The sequence below is a fragment of the Lutra lutra genome, chromosome 4 (genome assembly GCF_902655055.1).
Source record: "Lutra lutra chromosome 4, mLutLut1.2, whole genome shotgun sequence".
NCBI lineage: Eukaryota > Metazoa > Chordata > Mammalia > Carnivora > Mustelidae > Lutra > Lutra lutra.
Genome location: NC_062281.1, coordinates 94,184,829 through 94,209,998, shown reverse-complemented (window position 1 = coordinate 94,209,998; position 25,170 = coordinate 94,184,829). Strand labels below are relative to the sequence as shown.

General features: G+C 37.1%; 1 protein-coding gene across 1 annotated transcript in view; it reads right to left on the bottom strand.

Moving 5' to 3' along the window:
* The window catches only part of NOTCH2 (notch receptor 2), a 175,328-nt gene that overhangs the window by 26,963 nt on the left and 123,195 nt on the right, over window positions 1–25,170 (bottom strand). The window contains exons 12-19 of the mRNA XM_047724773.1: window positions 22,289–22,399; window positions 16,099–16,291; window positions 14,571–14,716; window positions 12,487–12,600; window positions 9,974–10,093; window positions 9,370–9,522; window positions 1,679–1,907; window positions 721–922 (exon numbers count right to left, since the gene is read on the bottom strand). Of these exons, the coding sequence (XP_047580729.1) occupies window positions 721–922; window positions 1,679–1,907; window positions 9,370–9,522; window positions 9,974–10,093; window positions 12,487–12,600; window positions 14,571–14,716; window positions 16,099–16,291; window positions 22,289–22,399 (1,268 nt within the window). The remainder of the gene's footprint in view (window positions 1–720; window positions 923–1,678; window positions 1,908–9,369; window positions 9,523–9,973; window positions 10,094–12,486; window positions 12,601–14,570; window positions 14,717–16,098; window positions 16,292–22,288; window positions 22,400–25,170) is intronic.

Genomic DNA, 25,170 nt, shown 5'->3' with positions numbered 1-25,170 from the left:
TCAGGTCATGATCTCAGGGTCCTGGGATCAATCCCCACATCGGGCTCCATGCCCAGCTCCACACAAAATGGGAAGTCTGCTTGCCCCTCCTCTGTCCCTCTCCCCATTCATTTGTTCTTTCTCTCTCAAATAAATAAATCAAAAATAAATAAAAATAAATAAATACAATTCTGTTTGGTATGCAACTCTGGAAAGATTACTTTGCCCCCTCCGGGACTCAGTTTCTTCTTTTAAGAAATGAAAGTTTGCCCTCGTTGGCTCTGAGAGTCTATAAAAATGTAAAAAAAAAAATTTACATATATGAATTTAAAAAACTTGTGACAAGCTTGGTTTTGAGAATATTACAACACTGCAAGACATAATAATAATTATTATTTTCTGCCTAGATACTGTACCTGATCTTCAAAGACTTTAGACTGTTATCTTCCTTTTTGTATTTGCAACATAAATACTATCTATGCACTTATTTTCCACATGTATTTCTCTGCAGTTCTTGGTTAGCCTGTTACAACCATCTCATGCTTGTAAATCTGTATAATCTTGCCAGTGTCACCACTTCGGAATCTACCAGCTATTAAGAAGTTATGCAGATTTATCTCAGAGACATCCCCTCTGAGAGCCAGAATCTTCCCTTTTAGGAAGGGCTTATTCTGCTTAGAAGAAAAATAAGCGTAATATTCAGCTACTCTGAGGGAACTGAGTGGGCTGAAATTTAATTACCTGACAGTTTTTCCCTGTGTAGCCCAAGGGGCAGGTGCAGCGGTAGGTACCCAGGCCATCAACACATATTCCTTCATTTAGGCAGGGATGAGAACTGCATTCATTGATCTCATGGAGGCAGAAGGGGCCAGTGAAGCCCACAGGGCACAAGCAAGTGAAGGAGTTAATCCCGTCGACACAGGTGCCACCATTGAAACAGGAGCTGAGAAGCAGAGAAAGCAATGCCAGCTATGTAATCTGGTTCCTCTGACCTGCTATTTAAAAGTCAGTTTCCTAGAATCTAACATGTTACAGAGGCAAATACTCCTGAGCATCTTAAACTCCTAGATCTAATAAATTTTGTTTTTCCAAATTAGATTGGGTGTCAATCAGCCTGAGTCCCAGCTTCATTTCTACAACCAAAAAGGTTACAGGAGTAACCTGTAAAGTGAGGGTTTCCAGGTTTTACCCAGTCCTGTGGTTTTCCATGTATAACATTTCACTTTATCTCTAAGTCAATTTAATTTATAAGAAAAATGCTAAATAAGTAGGTCTGGACTCTAGATTTCTGAAAGAGAAACAGAACAAACTTGTTGAAAAAAAAAAACAAACCTGGAAATTACCAAAGAGTAATGACAAATCTGAAAAAAAAAAAAAAGAAAAAAAAAGAAAAAGGGATTTTAAAATGTCAGCTGAAATGAACAAGGGGCCAAGAGGAGAATGGAACAGCATTATAACTTTTCCTATTCCCTAAGCATTAGAAATAAATGATGGTCCGCCCCACTAAGCTTTTCAACCTCTGACCTTTCACCTGCTAACTACATATCTACAGGGAATCAGGAAGTAGGCAATAGAAGACAATGGAATGGGACCCAGGTAGCTACCTTACCCTGCCCTGCAACCACGGCATTGTGCTCTGTAGTTTTCCCTCCTTTCTCCATTCTCCCCATAAGACAGTGGTGGCTGTTGGGTTGCTCACCTCTCAGTGCACTCATCGATGTTGTTCTCACAGTGGACTCCATCAAATCCCAACTGGCACTTGCAAGTGTAACTGTTGACATAGTCAGAACAGGTCCCTCCATTCTTACAGGGTTCACTCAGACACTCATTCATGTCTGTTTGACACTTATCCCCAATAAAGCCAGGATTGCACAGGCAGGAGAAAGTATTCATTCCATCTACACAGGAACCTCCATTCTGGCAAGGATCTAAGTCATTACACACAAGAATTAGAGCTCTGAACTATAGCATCGATTTAATCTTAGACCAATAAAGGTGAGTGACCTGAACTAAGTCACACTATGAACAATTCTGACTTTTCTCTACTTGTACTTTTCTTTACAGGTATTTTGCCTTGACTCCTCCATTTACGAAAATGAATACAGTAACACTTGCCTGAGATTCTTAGCCTATTTGATAACTGGAATGAACTATGCACACACACCACTAGCAGTTTTGCAAAATTAAGAGTCCTAAAATTTATAATGGTCGCCCACATTTGCTAATCAAGTATGTGTTCCCAATATACAGAATCTCAAAAATACCAGTAAAGATTTTCAAAAGGTGTATGTGGTAATGGGAGTGGGTGATGTAGGATAGCATATATACTAAGCAGCCCCCTGTGCTGATCTGTATTCCTATCTTTGTCCTCCCTTCATCTTTCATTTCCTTTCCTTTCCTCTTCTCTTTCTTGTTTGTTTTTGTTTTCTAGATTTAGGCAGAATCAGGAAACATTAAAAAAAAAAATTCTAGGGGCACCTGGGTGGCTCAGTGGGTTAAAGCCTCTGCCTTCGGCTCGGGTCATGATCCCAGGGTCCTGAGATCAAACCCCGCATCGGGCTCTCTGCTCTGCGGGGAGCCTGCTTCCTCCTCTCTCTCTGCCTGCCTCTCTGCCTACTTGTGATCTCTGTGTGTCAAATTAAAAAAAAAAAAATTCTATATCGCATAGATCAACTTCAGAACACTTTAGGCTCACAGCAATTACTCAACAAATTTTGAGCTTCTATCATGGCACAGTCTTCCGAAATAAATGACATATAAATCAGAACAAGAAAAATAAGAGTTAGCCCCTGCTCTTAAGGAGCTTAAAATATATTGCAAAGACTGGTCCTCTACATAAAAAGAGAACTAAACAGCAGGTGGGTAATGTAGCCCTGATTTAATAACAGGCTTATTTAAAACTTATTCATCTATTAGGTTAATTCCACTTTAAGGCTCATCTGCAAACTTTACTGGAAAAATTATAAAAATCATTATTATTCCTTCTTATCCACAGTGCATAGCACACTGTAATTTCCATAGTGTCTTTCAGGAAACTCACCATAACTTACTGAATTATTATAAATTAATTATAAAAATTTTAAATACTGAAAATTTTGACTGATAAAATAATTAACATGGAAAAGAAATCCAAATAATTTGATCCCACTCCTTTAAATTTCTCCATCAACTGCTGTGAAATATTTTTCTTCACTACTTACTACACAATGTTGAATTTGTCTGCATATCTTTCTTTGCCAATAGACTATGAGTTTCATGAATGTAAACACTGAGTTTTATCTACCTTGGCATTGCCAGGACCTAGTTTGGTGCCATCCATATGGTGATCTGAAATTAGGTATGCTGTGAATTAGGTGCCATTACTCTTAACACATTGTGATAGCCTTGTTTGAAATTTAATGATTTAATCACCACACAAGTAACTGAGTACTGATAAGCAGTGAGTACTGGTAAGTAACTGAGTATATCACATGTGCGTGATGACACTGTCAAAGCCAGAGAATGAACCAGAAAGACAAGATGTAGATGGAACAATCCCAAGAGTTTACAATAGGATGAGAATAGCTAATGTTCATGACAGTCAAAATGAAAAGACCTCCTAACTAAGCACTAAATAGGATCCTCAGAGAATACTATCTCAGTAGTAAGCCATTTTAGTCCTAGACTAAAGGCTGTCTGGACCTAACAAATCCTGAAGAAAAGACCCAAAGGATAAAACTGTTTCCTAATGATCCTTAAAACAAAACTTGAAAATACTCTGAAGATCTCTGTAAAAGTCTAGCATCCAATAAAAAATTACCTGATAGGCAAAGAAGCAAGAAATACAACTCATGATGAAGGTAAAAGTCAAGAATAGATACAGACCCAGGGGGGCACCTGGGTGGCTCAGTGGGTTAGAGCCTCTGCCTCCGGCTCAGGTCATGATCTCAGGGTCCTGGGATTGAGCCCCGCGTCGGGCTCTCTGCTCAGTGGGGAGCCTGCTTCCCTTCCTCTCTCTGCCTGCCTCAGATCCAGGAATTTCCCATATGGTAGATTCAATGTGAGGACCATAAAACAACTATGATAAACATACTCTGTATGTTCAAGAAGAAGAAGAAAGCATGAACATGACAAGGAGAGAGATAAAGGTATAAGGAAAGACTCAAATCAAACTTCTAGAGATAGAAATACAATGAAGAAAAAAAATAATATTGAATGAGATTAGCAGCAAACAGAACACTATAGAGGAAATGACTAGTGAACTTGAAGATATATCAAAATATCTTCAAATAATAAAATTATCTAAAATGAAACACTGAGGGAAAAAACTCTAAAAAAAATAAATAAAATATAGTATTGTTGAACAGAGAGACAACTTCAAGCAGCCTAACAGATGTATGATGAAATTTGTAAAGGGGAGCAAAAAAGTTTTGAAAAAAACAGTGCTTGACTATTTTCCAAATCTGGATCCATATATCCAAAAATGTCAATGAAACCCCCCTCCAAAAGGAACATGAAGAACAATAAGTATAACAATAAATATAGTCAAACTGCTAAAAATCAGTAGAAAGAAAATACCTTAAAAACAGCTAAAGGAGAGAAAATAACATATAAAGAAACAAATATAAGAATTATCGCAGATTGCTCCTCAGAAAAAATGCAAGGTAGAAAAGAATGGAAGGATGACTTGACAGTGCCGGAGGGAAAAGTCAACTTAGAATTCTACTCCCTATGAAAATATCTTTGAAAACTGAGCCAAAATAAAAACCTTTTCAGACACAGAAAGGCAGAAAGAATTAATCACTAGGAGATAAGTACTATAAGAATTATTAGATTAATTTCTTCAGGCTGAAGGAAAGTGACAACTTGACAGAAATGCAGATCTATGCAAAAGAATGGAAAACACCAGAAACTATAAATATGTTGTTATGTATAAAGATTGTTAATTTATTTTTACATCTCTTGAAAAATTAATTGACCATTTGATGCAAAAATAATATTTTGAGGGATTATGATACATTTATGACAGCAATGGAACAGAAGGCAGGAGTTAAAGTATAAGCATACTGTTGTAAGGTTTTTATGTGCAATATAAAGTAGTAGAGTTGAAGGTAATCAGTTAAAGTTGCATACTGCAAACGCAAAACCACTGCCACCACCACCAAAAAAAAAAAAAAAAAAAAAAAAGATACAGTTAATGTGCCAGTGGGGAAATAAAATGTAATCCAAAAAATGTTCAATTATTTCAAACGAAGGCAAAAAAAGAGAGGGAAATGGAAAGAGAAGGAAAAAGATAAAGTAAAATGCAAGACGGCAAATATTGCACTCAGTTTAAATGGCATGAATACCTCAATTAGAAGTTAGACACTGTCATATCAGAGAGAAAAAGCAAGACTCAATATATGGTCTCTTTAAAGACACAGATAGGCCAAAAGGAAAAGGATGGAAAGAATATCCAACAATAATCAAAAGAAAGGGAGGGTAGTTACATTAATATCAAACAAGGAGACTTCAGAACAAGGAATATTACAAGGGTTAAACAAGGTTATTTCATAACAAAGACTCAATTCTTCAAGAGAACATAACAATCTTAGATGTTTATGTACTTAAAACCAGAGCTTCAAAATACATTAGGCAAAAACTGACAGAATTATCAGGAGAAATAGACAAATACACAATAATAGTGAGAGACGTCAATTTCACTAATTTATAGGGGCATCTGGGTGGCTCAGTGGGTTAAAGTCTCTGCCTTAGGCTCAGATCATGTTCCCAGGGTCCTGGAATTGAGCCCCAAGTCGGGCTCTCTGCTCAGCAGGGAGCCTGCTTCCTTCCTCCTCTCTCTCTCTGCCTGCCTCTCTGCTTACTTGTGATCTCTGCCTGTCAAATAATTAAATAAAATCTTTAAAAGAAAATCACTAATTTATAGAATAAGCAGAAAGAAAATCAGGGAAGACCTAAAAATACTATATTAACCAATTTGAATTAGTAACAGCTATAGAACACACCAAGAAACAGCAAAACAGACATTCATTTCAAGTGCACACAGAACACTTACCAAAACAGACCACAGACTAGGCCATAAAATACGATTTAATACATTTAAAATAATCCAAATAATGCAAAGTATCTTCTCTGATCACATGGAATTAAACTAGATATCATAACAAAACTATCTGGAAGGAATCAACAACAAAAGACACTTGGAATTAGCAACAACATAGATGGAGCTAGAGAATGTAATTCTAAGCAAAATAAGTTGGAGACAAATACCATATGGATATGATTTCACTGATATGTGTAATTTAAGAAAACAAACGAACGAGCAAAGGGAAAAGAGAAAGAGAAAAGGAGAGAGAGAGAAAGAAAGCAAGAAACAGACTCTTTACTTTAGAGTTACCAGAGGGGAGGTAGGTGGGCAGATGGGTGAAACAGGAGATGGGGATTAAAGAGTACACTTACTATGATGAGCACTAAGTAATGTGTAGAATTGTTGAATCACTATATTGTATAACTAAAACTAATAGAACAATGTATTTTAATTATAATGGAATTAAGATTAAAAACTTGATAAAAAAGATTTGGAATTAAAGAACACACTTCCAAATAATTTATGAGTCAAAGAACGAATCAAACTGGAAATTAGAAAGTATTCTGGAAAAAAAACAAACAAACCATGATATATCAAAATTTGTGAAATACAGTTAAATCAGTGTTTTGGGGAAAAAAAATATGGCGCTAAATGTTTATTATGTTAGAAAAGTAGAAAGAAATAAAATTAATGGTCTATGCTTTCATCTTAAACTAGAAAAAGAAGGGCAAGCTAGATCCAAAATAGGAAGAATAAAGACCAGAAATCAATGAATTAGAAAACAGCAAACCAACTGAGAAAAATATGAAACTAAAAATGGGTTCACTAAAAAGATTACTAAAACCAGTAACTTTCTACCAAGAGCAACCACAAAGAAAAGAGAGATGTAAATTACCAATTCTGAAATCAATGAAAGGAAATCACCAGAGATCTTACAGTAAAAGTACAATATAGGAATATTATGAGTGCCAATAATTCTGACAATTTAGAGAAAGTAAAACTCGTTCCCTGAAAGATACAAATTACCAAAGCTCAATAAAAAAATAGATACCCTGAATAAATATATTTATTAAAGACATTAAATTTATAGTTAAAACCTAAGAAAGAAAGTTCCAGACCTACATATTTAGTAGATGTAATACCAACTATACACAAACTCTTTAGGTAAATAGAGAGGAACCAATTCCCAATTGGTTCTGAGGCCAGCATTGCCCTCTTATCAAAACCATACAAACATAGCAAAACAAAGTTGGGGAACAATATCCTTCATGAACATAGACACAAAAATTCATAACAAAACTTTAAAATCATATCCAATAAATATGAGAGAGATAATACATAAAGACCAAGTAGAATTTATCCCATGAATTTAAGGTTAGGTTAACATTTGAAAATCAATTAACACAATTCACCTACATAAAAAAAAAATATTACTCCCTTAACAGATAAAGAAAAATCATTTGAAAAAAATCAACATTCATCAACATTCATTCACTGTACAAAGAAAAAAAAAACTCTCAGCAAACCAGGAGTATATGGTAAATTTCTCAATTTGATAGAAGACCAAAAACAAAACAAAACAAAACAAAACAACCCAAAAAACCCCCAAACCTACAAGTAATGTCATACTTAGTGGCAAAAAAACTATAAACATGCTTCTCCCTGCCCCAGAATCAAGAACAAAGAAGGATTTGCTTCTCTTACCATTTCTATTCTGCATTTACTAAAAGTCCTAGCCAGTATACAGATTGAAAAAGAAATAAAAATGTATTTGGCTATACTTATTCAGAGATAACATGATTATCTGTAAAAGAAAAAAAAATCCTGAAAATGTAAAAGCTAAACTAATCTAGAATTAATAAGTGAGGTTAGCAAGATTACCACACAAAATTATTCTTTAAAACCTTTAAAACCCACACTACATGTAAAAATTATCTCAAAATAGATTGTGGACTTACACAGTGCTAAAAAGTATAAAATCTTTAGAAGAAATCAAAGGAGACAGACCTCAGTGATCTTGGGTTAGGCAAAGGTTTGTTAAACAACATACTAGAAAGATGAACTCTGAATGATTATATTGAATTTCATCAAAATTAAACTCTTCCTCTTCAAAAGACAGTCAAAACAGAGGCTATAATTGGGAGAAGATATTTTTAAGGCAAATATCTGACAAGAAAATTGTATGTAGAATATAAAGAACTCAACTCAATAATAAGACAAACAATCCAATTGTTCAAGTGAACAAAAGTTTGGAATAGGTAGTATAGCAAGTAATATAGGCGGCTGACGAATAAGCACATGAAAAGATGTTCATAATATTAATAAGTAGGGAAATTCAAGTTAAAACCATTGTTAGATACCATATACACCCACTAGAAAGGCTAAAATTAAGGGAAATCACATCCAAATGTTCTTGAGGATGTGGTTCACCTGGAACTCTCAAACAGTGCTTTTGGGAATGAAAATGGTAAAACTATCTTGGAAAACATTTTGGCTATATTGTGAAACATACCTACCACATAATTCATCTATTCCACTTCTAGATATTTACTTAAGAGAAATAAAATCACATGTCTACATAGACTCACTCACAGCAGCTTTATTAATAATATTCCCAAACTTTAAAAAAGCTAAATGTGAATTATAGTATATATATATATATATATATATATATATATATATATAGTATATCCAAATAATGGAATACTACTTAGCAATAAAACAGAATTAATTGTTAATACATGTAACACAGATGAGTCTCAAATAATACGCTAAATGACAGAAGTCATATTTCCTCTCCTAAAAAAAGTTTGCATGAGATGATTCGATTTACGTAAAATTATAAAAAATGCAGGTAAATCTTTAGTGACAGAGGTAGGTCCCTGGTTGCCTGGGACAGGGAAGGGGAAAGGAAGAGAAATTAAAAATGAAAATATTTTTAGGGGGATGGATATGTTCATTTTCTTTAGAGATGATTTCAGTCGTCAAATGTCAAAACTTACCAAATTATACATTTAAAATATTGGTAGTACACTTCATATTAATTATACCTCAATAGATCTGCTTAAAAAAAAAAACCTATCACAGCACTGTCCCTACTTTATCAGTATATAAAAATCAGTAATGGAATGCTTAAAGAAATTTATTGCCTCAACTTCTAAAGTCATGAGCTTTGAAAAAAGATTTGAAAAATCCTAATATTAAAGACACATGATAAACTGTTAGGACGGCCAGTCTCAGCACTGAGAGGCAACTGTCTTGATGGGGCTCTGCTCTGCTCCCTGTATGCCTCAAGGGGCATATGAGCTAGCTGGCATACTCACTGGCAAGACAGTCATCGATGTCCTCCTCACAGTCCATACCACTGAAGCCTGGAGGACACTCGCACATGTAGCTGCCCTGGGTGTTATGGCAGAGACCGTGGTTCATGCAGGGCTTGGAGACACACTCATCAATGTCAATTGTACATCGCTGACCTAGAAATACAGGTGCAATGAATGGTCCTGTCTTTGGAAGGCAAGGCCCCTGAAATGTATGGGGCATCCGAGCTTCAGCTGTGGAAGATGGGGATATTCTGGTTGGTCTCCTGCTTTGGGAAGTCCTGTAAGGCTTTGTGCCCTTATTTTTATAAGGGCACAAATATTTTTTATAATTGTTATAAATTATTTGGGGCAAGTTTTGTCCAGTTGGTAAAACTGCCTTAGAACATCTTGGTTTCAGACTCAGGCCGGAGTCTTCCAGACACTAGGGGGCCCCAAAGACATGAAAATGAAAAAGGCTTTCTAAGTCATGCCAATTAGCACTCCTACACAAAGGCAGGGATTCTTGATGATGGGCAGGGTCAGAAGACCTGGGCCTTCAATGTCAATCTGAAGATCTGACCATTTTGTTTAAAACTTCTGCCTTCTCTAACTCCTGTATTGTTACCTTGCCAGCCAGGGGCACACAGGCAGGTGTAACTTTCAAAATTTGGTGCCTCTTTGCAAACAGCAGCATTTTCACATGGGTTTGGGGAACAGGGAGCCAATACCGTCTGACAATTCTTGCCTGTAAAGCAAATGACAGAATTTAGAGAAATAGCCAAGGAAACTGAAATCTTGCAAATTCTATACCAAAGGATGCTCTCTGAATCCAAGTCTAAGGTCTAAGAAGTTAAGAACTTTGGAATCTGAGACCCCTAGGTCCTTTGAGTCTTAGCTCTAGTTTGATTACTAACTGTGTGACATCAGGCAAGTTATTTATCTGCTCTGAGCCTTCCACATAAGCAAAATGAGAAGCAGGATGGTATAGATGCTTTTTGATGACTAAATGAAAAAAATGCTTACCAAGTCTTTATTAGCATAGAGGCTGGCACATAGAGTGAGCACTCAACAACTGTTGGGCTCCTCCTGTCTTTACTATCATGGGTAGTTATTATCGTGGATTGGGACACCTGCATCAGTCAAATGAGATAGTTTCTGCATCTCCATTGCTAAGATTCAGCCACTCAGAAGCTCAGCCACACAGATCCTCTTTCATGTGAGCCAGGAAGAAGCAACAACACAGCCTCCCTCTCCTCACAATCTCTGCTAGCCTGTTCCAGAAGGCAACAAAGTTGATCAGTAGGCCATGGGAAGCAGGAAAGAGTGAGGTAATTCTGACTGCCTGGTAACATGTCTCCTTATGCCAACATCAACAACATGACATTGATATTTGCATACCAATATTTCTTTCCTTAGCATACTGAAATATAAGCTTCCAGCACGGGGGGCAGTTGGGGGAGAATGGTTTTATTAAAAGGAAAAGAGTTTTTTTTTTTAAAGTCAAGTTACAACTAACTCAACTTAAAATTCCATTCTAAAATTTCATATTCAGAAAGAAAAAAAATTACCATTAATTTTTACCAACATACCCCAACCAGTTTTTAAGGTATCTGGTCAGAATAGTGGCTCGCAAGAGAAGGCAATGTTGTTTAGTTCCCTTCATGCTGGCAAAGCCCAATGACAGAACCCTTACCTACACTCAGCACTGAAATTTTAATCTACATAGGTTTTCAGTCTAACATAACTTCCCAAAGTTCATACACAGTAAATTCTTTATTGGGATCCTAATGTGAAGAAAAACCAAAAGCCAGCATAGAGTCAAATATTCTTACAGTATCTGAATAGCAAGAAGACAAAATAAATATTTTCATACCTACATCACACTCAGGTAAGCCTATGATATAACTGAGCATAGTGACACTTGCTTATATCTCCCTGGAGCCATCAAGTCTCAGTTTTTCTGGCTGGGAGATACTCTTCTTACTATCAACAAATGTGATTAGTGCTATCTTTATGAAATGTATTTTTTAGACATCCTTTGTCTGGGGATAGCTAGGGATATCCAATAACTTCCATTTTATCAAGGAGCATGGTAAACGCAGTTTGCCTCCATGAACATTTCTTCCAAAGAGGGGCTAAGTAACAATGTAGCATTAAGTCTTTTGGGTAACAGAGTTATGGTTTTGGCCACTCTGCCATTCTTAATAGCTAGAGTCACTAGTAACAGCTACTATAAACAGCCCACCAGGGGAGTAAGAACTCAGCCATGCTCCTGCCTACATGCTGCATACTGGAGAAACATGCAAAGCCATCATCCATGTTTCTGTTTTGTTCTCCACAGATCAAGAAAATGGATGACAAAGAGGTAAACAAGCCACACAAATACAACCACAAGACAGCAGTAATGAGGCAGGAAAATAGAAAGAAGAAATAAATGTCCAAGCACACTCCTAAAATACCACCTGACGCAAAGAACACTTGATACGAAATGAAGTAACACCCATGTCTTCTATGTGTGGAATCGCCATCCAAGCGGCAATACCTCTCTGAGGGAGACGTAGTGGTACTGAATGTAAGGAGAAGAAGGGCTGTTAAGAGCACGAACTTTGGATTGAGACAGACTGAGGGGCAAATCTACCACTTACCAATGTGACTTTCAGCAGGTAACTTCTCTTTGCCTCAGCATAAAATGGTCATAGGAACTTCTACTTTGCAGAATTATTGTGAATACTAGATTAAGGAATCCAAAGTATACAAAGTGTCTGGCATACAGTAAATCATCAGTAAGTGGTGGTTGTTGTATTATTGAACTAAGACTAAGAACACAGGTCATGACAACACTGGGTCCCTTCAGATAATGAATGAAACCAGCAGCCATACATAATTTTAAAGAATACTTTAAACCCCAAAGTATAAAGAAGGCAAATGAGTTCCCTTATCAGTTGCATCAGTTGCATCTAGGAAGGCCACAGGGTTTTGTCAAGGCTCAAGATCTAGTCAATGAGGGCAGGATGGTTGACCAGGGACTGATTCCTCAGAGCAGCACCACTGCCCCACAGACCCTGTCTCTGAGACTCAGGGGTTTAGAACGACAAGGCAACACGCATTCGCTCTGGTCCTTTCACCTGCAGAACTCACCTGTGTATGGCAGCACACAGTGGCAAGTATAGCCACTTATGTCATCAAAGCAGGTTCCTTGGTTCAGACATGGATTTGAAGCACATTCATCAATATTCACTTGACAGTTATAGCCTGTAACAGAAAAAGGGAAAACCCCCAAATAGTGAGAACTTTGTTAGCTCCTCATTATCTAAATTACTAAGCAAACCTCTTCATGGTAAATGTATTTTTTAGATTTTATTTATTTACTTGAGAGAGTGCACACACAAGTCAGGGGGAGGGAGAGAGGGAGAAGCAGGCTCCCCTTTGAGCAGAAAGCTGGTTTTGGGGCTTGATTCTAAGACCCCAGGATCATGACCCGAGCCAAAGGCAGACACTTAATGTACTGAGCCACCCAGGTGCCCCCATGGGAAATATTAACTGCTTTAGAAACTGAATTTCTTTAGGCCATTGGAACACTGGTTCATTCATTTCAGTGGCAAGTCCATGACATACAGTCAGTCAGTAAAACACACTCAAAAAGTTGAATAGAAAAAGTATATTCTAATAGTCTAAAGGTTGAATGCACCTTCAAATACAAGTAATTCCTCAATAATGGACCAAGAAGCTCATTTATGTTAAAACTCTGCTGCTGTATGTAAATATTAACTCTCTCTATACAAAGCAGCTGGACAGAGCCTAAAAGGGGGTATAATTAATCAAGGGATGATTTTTTTTTTTAAGATTTATTCATTTATTTGGGAGAGAGATGGGGAGAGAGCATGAGCAGAGGGAAGGGCAAGGGAAAGAATCTCAAACAGACTTCCTGCTGAGTGTGGAGACCCATGCAGGCTCAATCCCAGAACTGTGAGATCATGACCTGAGGTAAAATCAAGAGTCGGGTGCTCAACCGGCTGAGCTGCCCAAGTGCCTCAAAGGGATAATTTTTTTTTCAGACATTAATCAAAGTCTCTGGTTTATGCCCACTTTTTCATATACATAGTCTCTACTATTAATGTAGCAGTACTTCCTAAAGCCATAAAACTGTTTTCCCCTGATCCAAGACATGCAATCTATTCCCACTATGAAAAAGAGGAAGTATCAATGGGATAGGACAGTACCTGAGAGCCTCAAGATAGAGGAACTATAAGCACTGTAAATAAAAAAAATGGTGGTCTGGCAATACACGGGTCTGGGTTCAAACTGTACTCTGCTACTCACCAGTCACACAACTTTGGATTTTACATTTTGATTTTTATTTTGTTCACTGATCAGCAAGTCTCAATGAGACAAAGAAATAAAAGCATTTCTAAATTTCTTTGCAAATGTAATATGTCAGAAAATTAATGACTAAAATATAGTCTCAGAAAATTTTCAAATACATAAATAAATAAATAAACTGACCCTGGAACATATGTGAACAGTGGTCAGTAAAATTTTCAAATAATCAAATAAACTGACCCTGAAACATACTGATATATCGTGGTAGCCTGGCACAATTTTTGAGTGGGGAAATTAAAGGCCAAGTGGATAGAGGAGTGCAAAATAAATGATATGCCCACAGATTTCACTCTCATGAGTTTCTAAGAGAAAGTTGATGGTGGAAACATAATAGCAACTCAAAAACGGATTTTATACAACAGCCACTATAATACATTTTTCCAGAAGGCCACAGGTACACTATATGTTTAGGTTATCTCAATGTGTAAGATAATTTGTTGGAAGGTGTCTGGAACACACGGATTCTTCCACGGCATGACTGTTCTCATAATTGTAAGACAATATTCTCATTCTACTCTCTACAAATCTCTTTTGAATTACCATAGAATCAAACCGGCACCAGGGAGCTTACAATTAGAACACCTGTCCAGAGTTGTATAAGTGGAATCCTAGCTGATCACCTTAAATAGTTCTGTAGCTCACCTCTCTGCTAATAGAATTGGTATCTCTTTACGTGTTTATTTCCCAAGTGTAAAAACATTAAGTTCTTATAAATATTAAGTTCTCAAATTATGTTTGCTATAAGAGTGAATAGGAACAAAGAAAGGGAAAGGAAGAAGTCCAAGAATATGCAATAAGAAAAAGGCATAAAGGGAGATAGAAATATGCACTTCTGTTTTCACCTTTAAAACCCTTCTTGCAAGTACACCTGTATCCATTCACCAGATTGTCACAAGTTCCTCCATTCTGACATGGGTTAGAAAGACATTCATTTTTGTCCACTTCGCAGTTGATGCCAACCCAGCCTGCATCACAGAGGCACTTGTACCTGAAAGGAAATATAGCTTTCTTTACTATGGGAGGATAAATGTAAACTTGAGTTTGAAATATAAGACTTGGTGAAGAAATGAGGGACAGAGGAGCTCATCGGTAAACTAATCTCATTTTTACTCTTCTAGAAATCTATACTTGGATCGTTGTGGACACAATGTGAATTGTGTGGCCCCATCTGGAGTATTCAGTAACCAGATTTTTCCAGTGCTTCCCATTCACCAAGATGCTAGAGAACTTAATTAATTACAGTGAGCTTTCATATGTAAACAGCGGTCAGTAAACACATTGGACCAATTTGAAAGGCACATTAATGCGGATAAATCTGAACTTTTATTATACATAAAACTAAAGTAAAGCAAACCTTAGGATCATTTGTTTCTGATGCAAAACAGACACCTATGAAATAGGTTCGTATCAGAGACTCTAAGTCACTCTGAGGAGCTCTTGGGATGTCTCACTTTTGAGACATGCTTTGTTCTCTCCTGAAACCCTGCCCCAGAAAGCATGCAGGGTAAGTTGAGCAGGAAAAGGAACAAAAACAAAGGTGTCTGAAATACATGTATACTGTTTACAAGTTGAACATCATTAACACTTAGATTATAGCATCAGGAAATAAAAGCTCTCTTGTGTGGAGATCCTCAGGAAAAGGGTAGATGGGTTGGGATGCTTTACAGGTTACCATATTCTGAAACAGATATACCGAGGTAATTCATTTGGAAAAATTATTTGGTTTCCCTTCACCCCTAAATACACTCTTCATTCTTTCTCCTGTTTTAAGTATGGCAAATGGCAATGGCTAGAGCCATATCTTCTGGCAGGCATAGCAAGAGTATAGGACTATCTCGTGTGACCTAACATCACACTCTGAGTTCCTAGAAAAGTACCTATCAACACATCACACAACTCTCGGGGGCTTACAAACCATGAATGTTTTATCAGGGCCTGTTTAAAGTTAGCTGAGACCAACTCCACTTCAGTGGCACAGTGGTACCGTAACAGAATAGAACTGTTAGAGTAGGTGTTTTGTTGTTGTTGTTGTTTTTAACAACTGAGCTTTTTTTACGCAGCAGGAAAAGATCAAGTAGAACCTCCCTTAGAACTCAATCTTGCAGTGATTTCTAAAAGCACAATTGCCAAAGACTCACAAAATAATGCTGGACTTCTTCTGTGAGCTGACTACCTCCCTATTTTCTACCTATTCAGTCATGGAAGGTAGAGCAGAAGTGGTGGTTTGGAAGAGTGAAGGAGCCTACCAAAATCTACAACCCAGTCTCAGCTCAAGACCCTGAATGACTTCCACAGGGAAAGGCCTGTGTTGAAACCCAACTGGCTTGCTACAAGTCAAAAAGGAACTAATCGTACATGGCAGCTACTCACCCACTGAGGCCACCGGTACAGTTTCCGTGGATGCAGGGACTGCTCAGGCACTCGTTCACCTGTGAGTAGCAGCTGGGGTGATGGGGACCCTCGGGGCACAGACAGCGGAAACCATTCACATCATTGATGCACGTCGCACCCTTGCGACAGGGATTGGAGGCACACTCATCAATGTCAATGTTGCACCTTTGCCCTGTAGAGAAGGGAAAGTTTTTGTCAAATCCAAATCCTTAGGGAAGAGACACAGAACAAGGAGAGATACTGTGTTGACACCTTTCATCTGTACTGTAAGATGCCTTTGGCACCAAATGCAAGATTTAAATAAGACACCTAAGAGCACTTAGCTCCATGCAAGAAGTAGCAAACAGCATAGTCAGTCTTCTGATAATAGAGCCAAGTTAACAAATAGCTGGAACAGCATTGCAGTGTTTTGATATACATTTCTTTTCTATCCCATCTTAGAAACAGGGGAACTTCAAAAAGAGAACATCAAATGTTACCAAAGTTGGCCGCTCCTCTTGCTGCTGTTCTGAGTACTCTCGAAGAAGCTTTTATCACTGCTTTTAGCTGGTTCACCACAAAATAATTTTTTCAGTTAGTCAACCTCTTACATCTCTACCTGTGGTATATCTCAATTGCCCAGAATACTTAGTGAATAAACTATTAATTTAATGATTATATTGGTTACAAAGAAAACCATTTTGCTTTCATTCTTAGAGTTGTATTAACCCATTTTCTACCTAAGAAGGGTATTCTAAACATAATTATATTGTCTTCTGATAATTGAGAAAATAATCTAGGGTCTTCTAATCTAGATCAGTAGTACTCAAACTTTAATGTGCAAAAATAGTCTCTTAAAATATTTGTTTTAAAAGGAGATTCTTAGGGGCGCCTGGGTGGCTCAGTGGGTTAAAGCCTCTGCCTTCCGCTCAGGTCATGATCTCAGGGTCCTGGGATCGAGCCCCGCATTGGGCTGTCTGCTCCGCAGGGAGCCTGCTTCCTCTTCTCTCTCTCTCTGCCTGCCTCTCTGCCTACTTGTGATCTCTGTCTGTCAAATAAATAAATAAAATCTTTAAAAAAAAATAAAGAAATAAAAGGAGATTCTTAGGTCCTATCACCATATAGACTGATTACAATCTGGAGTGGAGTCCAGAAAACCATATTTTAAATAATGCAGATGGTTCAAATATTACATTTTGAAAACCTCTGATATAAACAATTATTAATCATCACATAGTAATGTAAATACTCAGAATATATGAAATAAGTAAATATATTCTTCCTCTAAAACCTCCATAAGGCTGCACTTCAAAAAGATGTCAGCTCTAACCTTGACATTTGTTGCTTTAAGTTGATTAAAGTGTGCCACTTATATAAAAGTTTTGCTTTGTTAAATTTTGAATAACTGAGATTTAACTATACATTCCAAAATGATATAAAAATTTTAAATAACCCATAATTCTGTAAATGAGTGGCAATAACAAACTGCTGTGAAGGAACTTAAAAGTTTCAAAGAATACAATTTTCTGATTCAGATAAAAACATGCATTTTTTTATTTAAGAAAGAGTAACCCTGCATTTAGAACAGGAAATTCCAAATGAAATAGATCCACACCCCTTTAAAGTATGGGTATTAACATTTTTTCACTCTCTGTTGCTCTCTAAACCATTATTGGTGGTTCTTGTGGTAAAGACCCATAATCTGGTAGTGGTTGCTGTTTTCCTCTTAAGTGTTTTATTAATAACTTATTTTTAAATACTATTTTCTTAGCCTCAACCTCAGAATTTTTTTTAGATGTTTGCCACTGGCACCAAGAGAGGAGCCAAACTCTTCAACTGCACAGCTATCCTTCGCTTGCTATCCAATGGAGAATGAGAAAGAAGCCTTCCTTTACTATCCTTTGTAGGAAGCATTTTCTCAGAAGTCTCTCCTCCCAGGTTTTCTTCATTTGTTTTAAAAACTCTTCCCAGATTCAATTTTCAAGTCATCTTTAACCAAGAGAGTTAAATGCCTCCTTGTGCAGTCTACCATGTGGACTGACTGCTGCTTCACTATTAAGGAGTTTCCACCCAGCATCAGAAATGCCCAGCACAAGGCAAAGCATCTTACTCGGCCCAGGAACTGCTGAATGAGAAGTTAACATTGGTTAACTTCACCTTGTAGGTACTCAACAAAATAGTGTTTAATGAACAAAAGCATGGTATAGTCCACTTGAAAGCCTGGATTTGGATGTCAGAAATCCCGTATGTGAGTTCTAGTCATTTACTCAGCAGTATCTATTGTTTCCTCCATGCTAGGCACTGTTTTAGACACTGGCTAAAAAGATGATCAGGGAGGTTTCTGCCTTCTGGAAACTCGCAGTCCTAGCTGTGTGACTTGAAACCTACAAAATATATTTGTATATATCGCATGGACACATCAAGCTCTGTCTCTCAGCTGTCTTGTTAAACAGGAAGAGTAAAACTTCTTTACCTTTTGTGTTTTGTCTTGTAAATAGTCTGAGATATAACTGATATATAACACCATACAAGTTTAAGGTATACAGCATACTGATTTGGATACACTTATACATTGCAATAGATTATCACTTTAATGTTAGCTAACATCTCTATTATGTCACATAATTATCATTTCTTTTTTTGTGTTGAGAACAATTAAGACTTACTCTCTTAGCAACTCTCAAGTTTATTATACAGTATTGCTGACTATGATCACTGTGCTGTGATAAATAAGGTCTGGAGATTTATCTACTAGTTTCAAGTCTGTACCCTTAAATACATCTTCCCAATTAGCCTGGCCCCTGCTAGCCACCATCCTATTCTATTTTTGTGCATTTGGCATTTTTGTATTCTGCATACAAGTGATATCGTAGAGTATTTGTTTTTCTCTGACTGACTTATCTCACTTAGCATAAAGCCCTAAAGGTCCATCCATGTTGTCTCAAATAGAAAGATTTTATTCTTTTTTAAGGCTGAGTAATTGATTTCAGTATTACTGCAAGATTCCTTGTTCTTAGCAGTGTGCCTGTTTGGGATAACCTAATAATGGCTAACTAAGGGTGAAAAAACCAAAAAGCAATTGCATGTTAAATGTTTATAAATTATAAATTTACATATTTGTATATATAAATTATACACCTTACTACTGATTAGAAACTACTGTAAGACATTTAGAGAGAGCAGAGATTATAAAACTCAAATATATGTTTTCTTATTGTACTTTGGTGATTTTATATGGTTTTATAATGACATTGTAATGAGGGTTAGTTACCTTGGTAGTTCTGTTACTCATGATTAGCTTTTCAAATGCTTTTTGAAAACTACTAGGGTTTGGCAGATAGTGAAGTTTTCAAAACTTTACCTGTTTCAGATGATATTGGGTTTCTAAATATAAATAATGATTTACAGTTTAAAAAAAAATACAATCAGTCTGTGGCTAAATCATGTAGCTCTGAAAATTACAGTGGATACTTCCAGTATCCTCTATCTAGAAATTATTGGGAATTTTCCAGTAATTGTTTCTAAAATTGCGTTGAGTTATTTCTGCCTAATGTGTGTGTGGTTTTTTTTTTTTAAGATTTTGTTTATTTACTTGACAGAGATCACAAGTAGGCAGAGAGGCAGGCAGAGAGAGAGCGGGAAGCAGGCTCCCCGCTGAGCAGGGAGCCTGATGCGGGGTTCGAGCCCAGGACCCTGAGATCATGACCCGAGCCAAAGGCAGAGGCTTCAACCCACTGAGCCACCCAGGCGCCCCGTGTGTGTGTGTGTGTGTGTGTGTGTGTGTTTTTTAATGAGCTATAATTGACATTTAACATACCAGTTATAGTGTGTAACAGAATGATCTGATATTTGTATATACTGCAAAATGACCATAAAAATAACTCTAGTTAACATCCAGCACCATACATTGTTCTAAAAAATTTTTTTCTTGCCTTTGCCTGTTTTTAAATTGGATTATTTGCTTTTTTGTTATTGACTTGTATGAGCTCTTTATACATTTTGGATATGATTAATCCCTTTTCGGATATATTGTTTGCAAATATTTTCTCCCATTCTGTAGGCTGCCTTCTCAATTGATTGTTCCTTGCTGTGCAGAAGCACCTTAAGTAGTCCCACTTGTTTATTTTAGTTTTTGTTGCCATTGCTTTTGGTTTCTTATTCAGCTTACCTGCTTTAATGGACTGTTATAAGAAGTCAGCAAAATAATTTTATGAAGGCAAAACTAAAAGAGTAGTTTGTAAAACTGAAAAGTAGCTTGTAGAAATATCATTTGATATTTTACATTTCCCAATCAGTAAGTATAAAGAGGTCTAAGAATACAGAATTTAGTCTTAAAAAGAAAAACTCATTTGTATCTGCCAAAGCTGTCATGAGAATTGTAAAAAAAGAAAGGAAGAAAAAAAGAAAGAAGAAAAAGAAAAGTAGTAGTGTTAAAATAACGGAAAGGATAAAACACCTCACATTTTCAGCTCATGTATATATAATACCAGAGCTGTCTGTGGTATTTTCAGCAGCTGATTAAAAAAACAACAAATGAAAAAAAACACAGACATAGAAAATTGTTCCAAGAACAGAGTACCACCCAGTAACCAAAACATTCCAGTTCTTGGTTATGTAATTTCATGCTACACCTTAGGTTTATTTTAGAATATTTTTAGCCTATGTCCTCCCTCCTTGACCTCCTTGGTTTGCTGAATGTTAAAATCAGAGAGAATATAATTTACTGGCATTTCAAAAAAAAAAAAAAAAAAAAGTCCAGTGTAACGCTTACATATCTAAAAAGAAGCCAGAACAGGCACCCACTTAGGCTGTCTGGTGAGCTGAGAACAGCCATGGACTCTAGAGTAGGACCACCTGGACTGGAACACTGGCCACAGTCTACTTGTAATGTTATTAATACTTTCTAAGCTCAGGGTTTCTCATCAATACCATAGAAATGATAATGGCTGTGATAATTAAATGAGATTAGGCATTTACCTCCTAGCTCAAAATAAGCTCTTAATAAATGGTAGCTATTCCCTTGTTACCTATTTAACAAAAATGCACCTATTATCCTATCTAGCAGGAATTTTTGTGTATACAACTGGCTATCACTTAATCTTGGAGTAACAAGTTTTAGGATCCAGCTACTAATAGCAGTTGGGCACTAGATATGACAGCTTTCATCATGCCTGTCTTCTGAGTGGATCTTCCACTGAGCAGAGATCTCAGTGACCCGTGTGGGCCACGAACATTACTCCCTTGGATCCATAATCATACCAAGCAGGAGAAAGGATTGTGAAATATACAGGAAAGTAAGTTCCTGGCAGGCGAGAGGGAGACATTAACTTCACTTGGCCCTGAATGCCTTTTGACATCATGGTTTAAAAAGCTCTGAGGGAAATTTCTCACATTGGTTGCAAATGACCACATGGTATTTATTAAGTGGTAACATTATTACCTAAGCTCCTGCTTGCACGTGGCACTGTCTAGAAAGAATAGAATTGGCATTATCACCTCTGATGATGCCATTAACAAATAGATGAGTCAATAAGGTGCCTTCGATTTCTTAGCCCCCCGCACTATTTGATCAGGAGGGCAAAAGGTAAAGGCAACCTTATTAACAACAAAACAGAGAGATTTATGTTTGTGTGTGTGCACATAAGCCTGTGTGTATAAATGTTCTAACTACTTATAATGATTATAACCAAATTTATTTTAGCCATGTACTTTCTTCCTCCTAGTGAGAAAAGATCTCCCTTGCACTGCCAAGTTAGCTTGGTCCTTCCAAGTTCTGGCCTCATCCAACAATCCCCCACAAGAGGAAGTACTCAGAAAAAACCATTTAGTGTTTTCATAGAATTTTATCTTGGGTATCCTTTTATGAAGGCATTCACTACTAAGTGTAGCAAATTAAAGGCGGCATTAGACATTATATAACTCAAGCACAGTGACAGAAACTCATAGTCTAACTAGGAATGCTTTTCAGGTAGGTATAACACATGGTCAAAAAATCCTAATTAATGAAAAGCTTCATGTTACAGTTTAGGGAAGGCCTGTAAGTAGAAAACTGGGACAGAGAAGTACAGAAACAAACTCCTAACATTCCAAGAGATAAAGGAATAGAAAACATTTGAAAAGTGAATTTTCTTTAGATGCCCCTTTCCCAAAGTGATGGGGCTAGGACTCCCTGTCAAAGAGTGTTTATTACCTGTGAACCCTGGTGAGCAGACACAACTGTAACGATTAATGCCATCCATACAGACTCCGTGGACACAAGGGTTACTTGCACAGTCATCAAAATTGATTTCACAATTAACACCTGCAAAGATAAAAGCAAAAAGAAACCAGTATTACTGAAAAATAGCATATGATACTAGGGGCTGAGAAATCTAGCGTATCCAGCCAACCCTGGATAGGGTAAAGCATCAGATCTCCAAAGTGTAGTCTTCCAGACCCTGTCAGGGTATTATGAGGTCAAAATTATTCTATGAATCACACTAAGCCACTATCTGCCCGTTTCAGTGCATTGGCATCTCCACTCCTGGTGCAAAAGCAATGGGGGTAGAATTGCTGGCATGTTAGCAGGAATCAAGATAGTGGTGCCAAACTGTACTAGTTAGTGGTCTTCATATTCTTTACCTCTATGCACTTACAATTTAAACCAAAAAAAAGACAGTCTCACTTAAGAATGACTTTGCTGGGGGCACCTGGGTGGCTCAGAGGGCTAAGCCTCTGCCTTCAGCTCAGGTCATGATCTCAGGGTCCTGGGATCGAGCCCCACATCGGGCTCTCTGCTCAGCAGGGAGCCTGCTTCTTCTTCTCTCTCTGCCTGCCTGCTTGTGATCTCTCTCTCTCTTGCAAATAAATAAATAAAATCTTTTAAAAAAAAAAAAAGAATGACTTTGGTGAAGAAGTCAAAATTATTAACTTTATATTTTTATTATATCTTGACCTTTGAATATACATCTTCTGTTCTATGTAATGAAATGGGAAATAAAGCAATTCTGTGGCATGCCAAATACACAGTTGCTTCCAGGAAAAGCAGTTGTTTGATTGTTGGAGTTCTGAACTGAACACGCTTTCTTCATGGAATCCCATTTTAATTGAAAGAACAACTGACAGAGGAACCAGGGCTATTCAGACCTACATATTTAGCAAACATTATGTGAAAGAGGTAAACCTGTCATTTCAAGGGAAAAAACTGGCAGTACTGTGTTCCAAAAATAAAATTTAAGCTTCTGTGAGAAAATTAGAATTTTGGAACTTAAATCCACTGCCAGAAGCTGGCAACTATCACTATTATGGACGTAAGTTCAGGATAAATCTTAAAGGGTCTGGTATCTTTCATCTGGGGCTGTGCTGCCTCCCTTCTGACCCATTCCCCAGACGAATGGTAGAGTTTGGCTATATTAAGAAAAGCTTAATTATAGATATGGATAACTAAACAGTATTGATATACCAATCATAATTTTTACCATCATTTTATAAAAATACTCATGATATTTTGGCATTTACTTAACATGAATTTAGTGATACTTTATTTTCCATCCATGGAAAAATGCCTTGGAAGTTTAAAAAAATCTAAAAATAAAGCCAGTATAAAGGATACAAACTAACAAAATTTCCGTGAAAAAAAAATGTGAAAATTCTGGTTCACTCACACTTCATATTAATATTTATTAATGATAATTATATTAAAAAATTACTGAGCCATTATTATGCACAAGTACTTTGCCTCCCACTTTACAGAACTTTTCTTTAGTCTTCTCACTCAACTGGCACATGAAGTTGTGTTACATACCCGTTTTATCATGGACTTGCACAATTACAGCAGCACAGCCAGGATGTAAGCCACACTCTTTGCCACACCATACTGGTCATTCTGTGATTAATGAGGTCAGGCTGCCTCACTGGCCACAAATCAGACAAGAGTTTCCATATTCCTTGCATACTAGTGCATACTTTTAGAAGTGTCTAGCCACTGGCTAATAACCCCCACTTACCCAAAATTGACCACAGCAGGCCACAGGAGGCTCTACTTTATTCGAACGGGAACAGATAACCCTGCCCAAGATGGGACAATGAGATTTTCTCATTGCAACGTTGGAATAGGAACTGTGGGACCCATGGTCTACAAATTGCTCTGCTTCCTAATTTCTGCAAAGCCTAATCAGTCAGTTCTCACTTGGAATCTGTAAGATACTTCTATGTACTTTCACGAAATTCTTTGTCTATTTCGTAGTTATGGTTTGCTTGTTTACTAAAGGGTCTTTAAACTATTCAAGTTGGTTTCTATGACTTAAAACCTAAAGAAACTTACTAAGAATAGTTTCCCATCGTAAGACCAAGGGTGATAGAAGCTTCAGAAGTGATTCTGGGTGGTATATCTCACTTTAAGTACCCAGTAAGTGAGAAACCACAATTATAACCAGCACATTGTAAAGTATTCCTTCTGTCTACACTCGTCCAAACCCCAACCTACTAACTCAGGACCATGTATTGAATGGGTCATAGATTCTTCCTCTAGAACTCAAGAGTCTATTCATAATGACTAATTAAATAAACATGTTCATCCAGGACATTAGTACATTTCAGGGCTTTCTCCACCTATTACAGACCAAGATTTTTTTCATGATGCCTGCATCTCTTTGCTTTAATTCTCCCAACAGCCATATGAAGGGATCTGGCAGTTTTCTGAGAGATTCCAGGCCTTTATTCTATGTTGCCTGCACACCACTCATATTTACTTATTGCATTTCTCAGTGACAGCTACTTACACCTTGTCTTCTCTGTCCTCCCCAGGGAATACACCTGATACATCCCGGCATAATGATATAATCCCAGAGAAAACAAAGTGCTTGCCAACGCACCACTCACCCAGGTTTCCAGTATATTTGTTATAATGGGGATGATAGCAAAGCCGTTTACAACAGCCCCACCATTCTAAAGGCATCCTTTCAATTGCTTGTAAATCTCTCAAATTTCTTTTCGTACTGCAATTTCTCATGTCTGGGGACCAGCCCGGAAGCAAATTGCTTTTGGAAGGTTTCACAAAGATCCATTCAGCTCTTTTAGTGAGTTATCTAAATG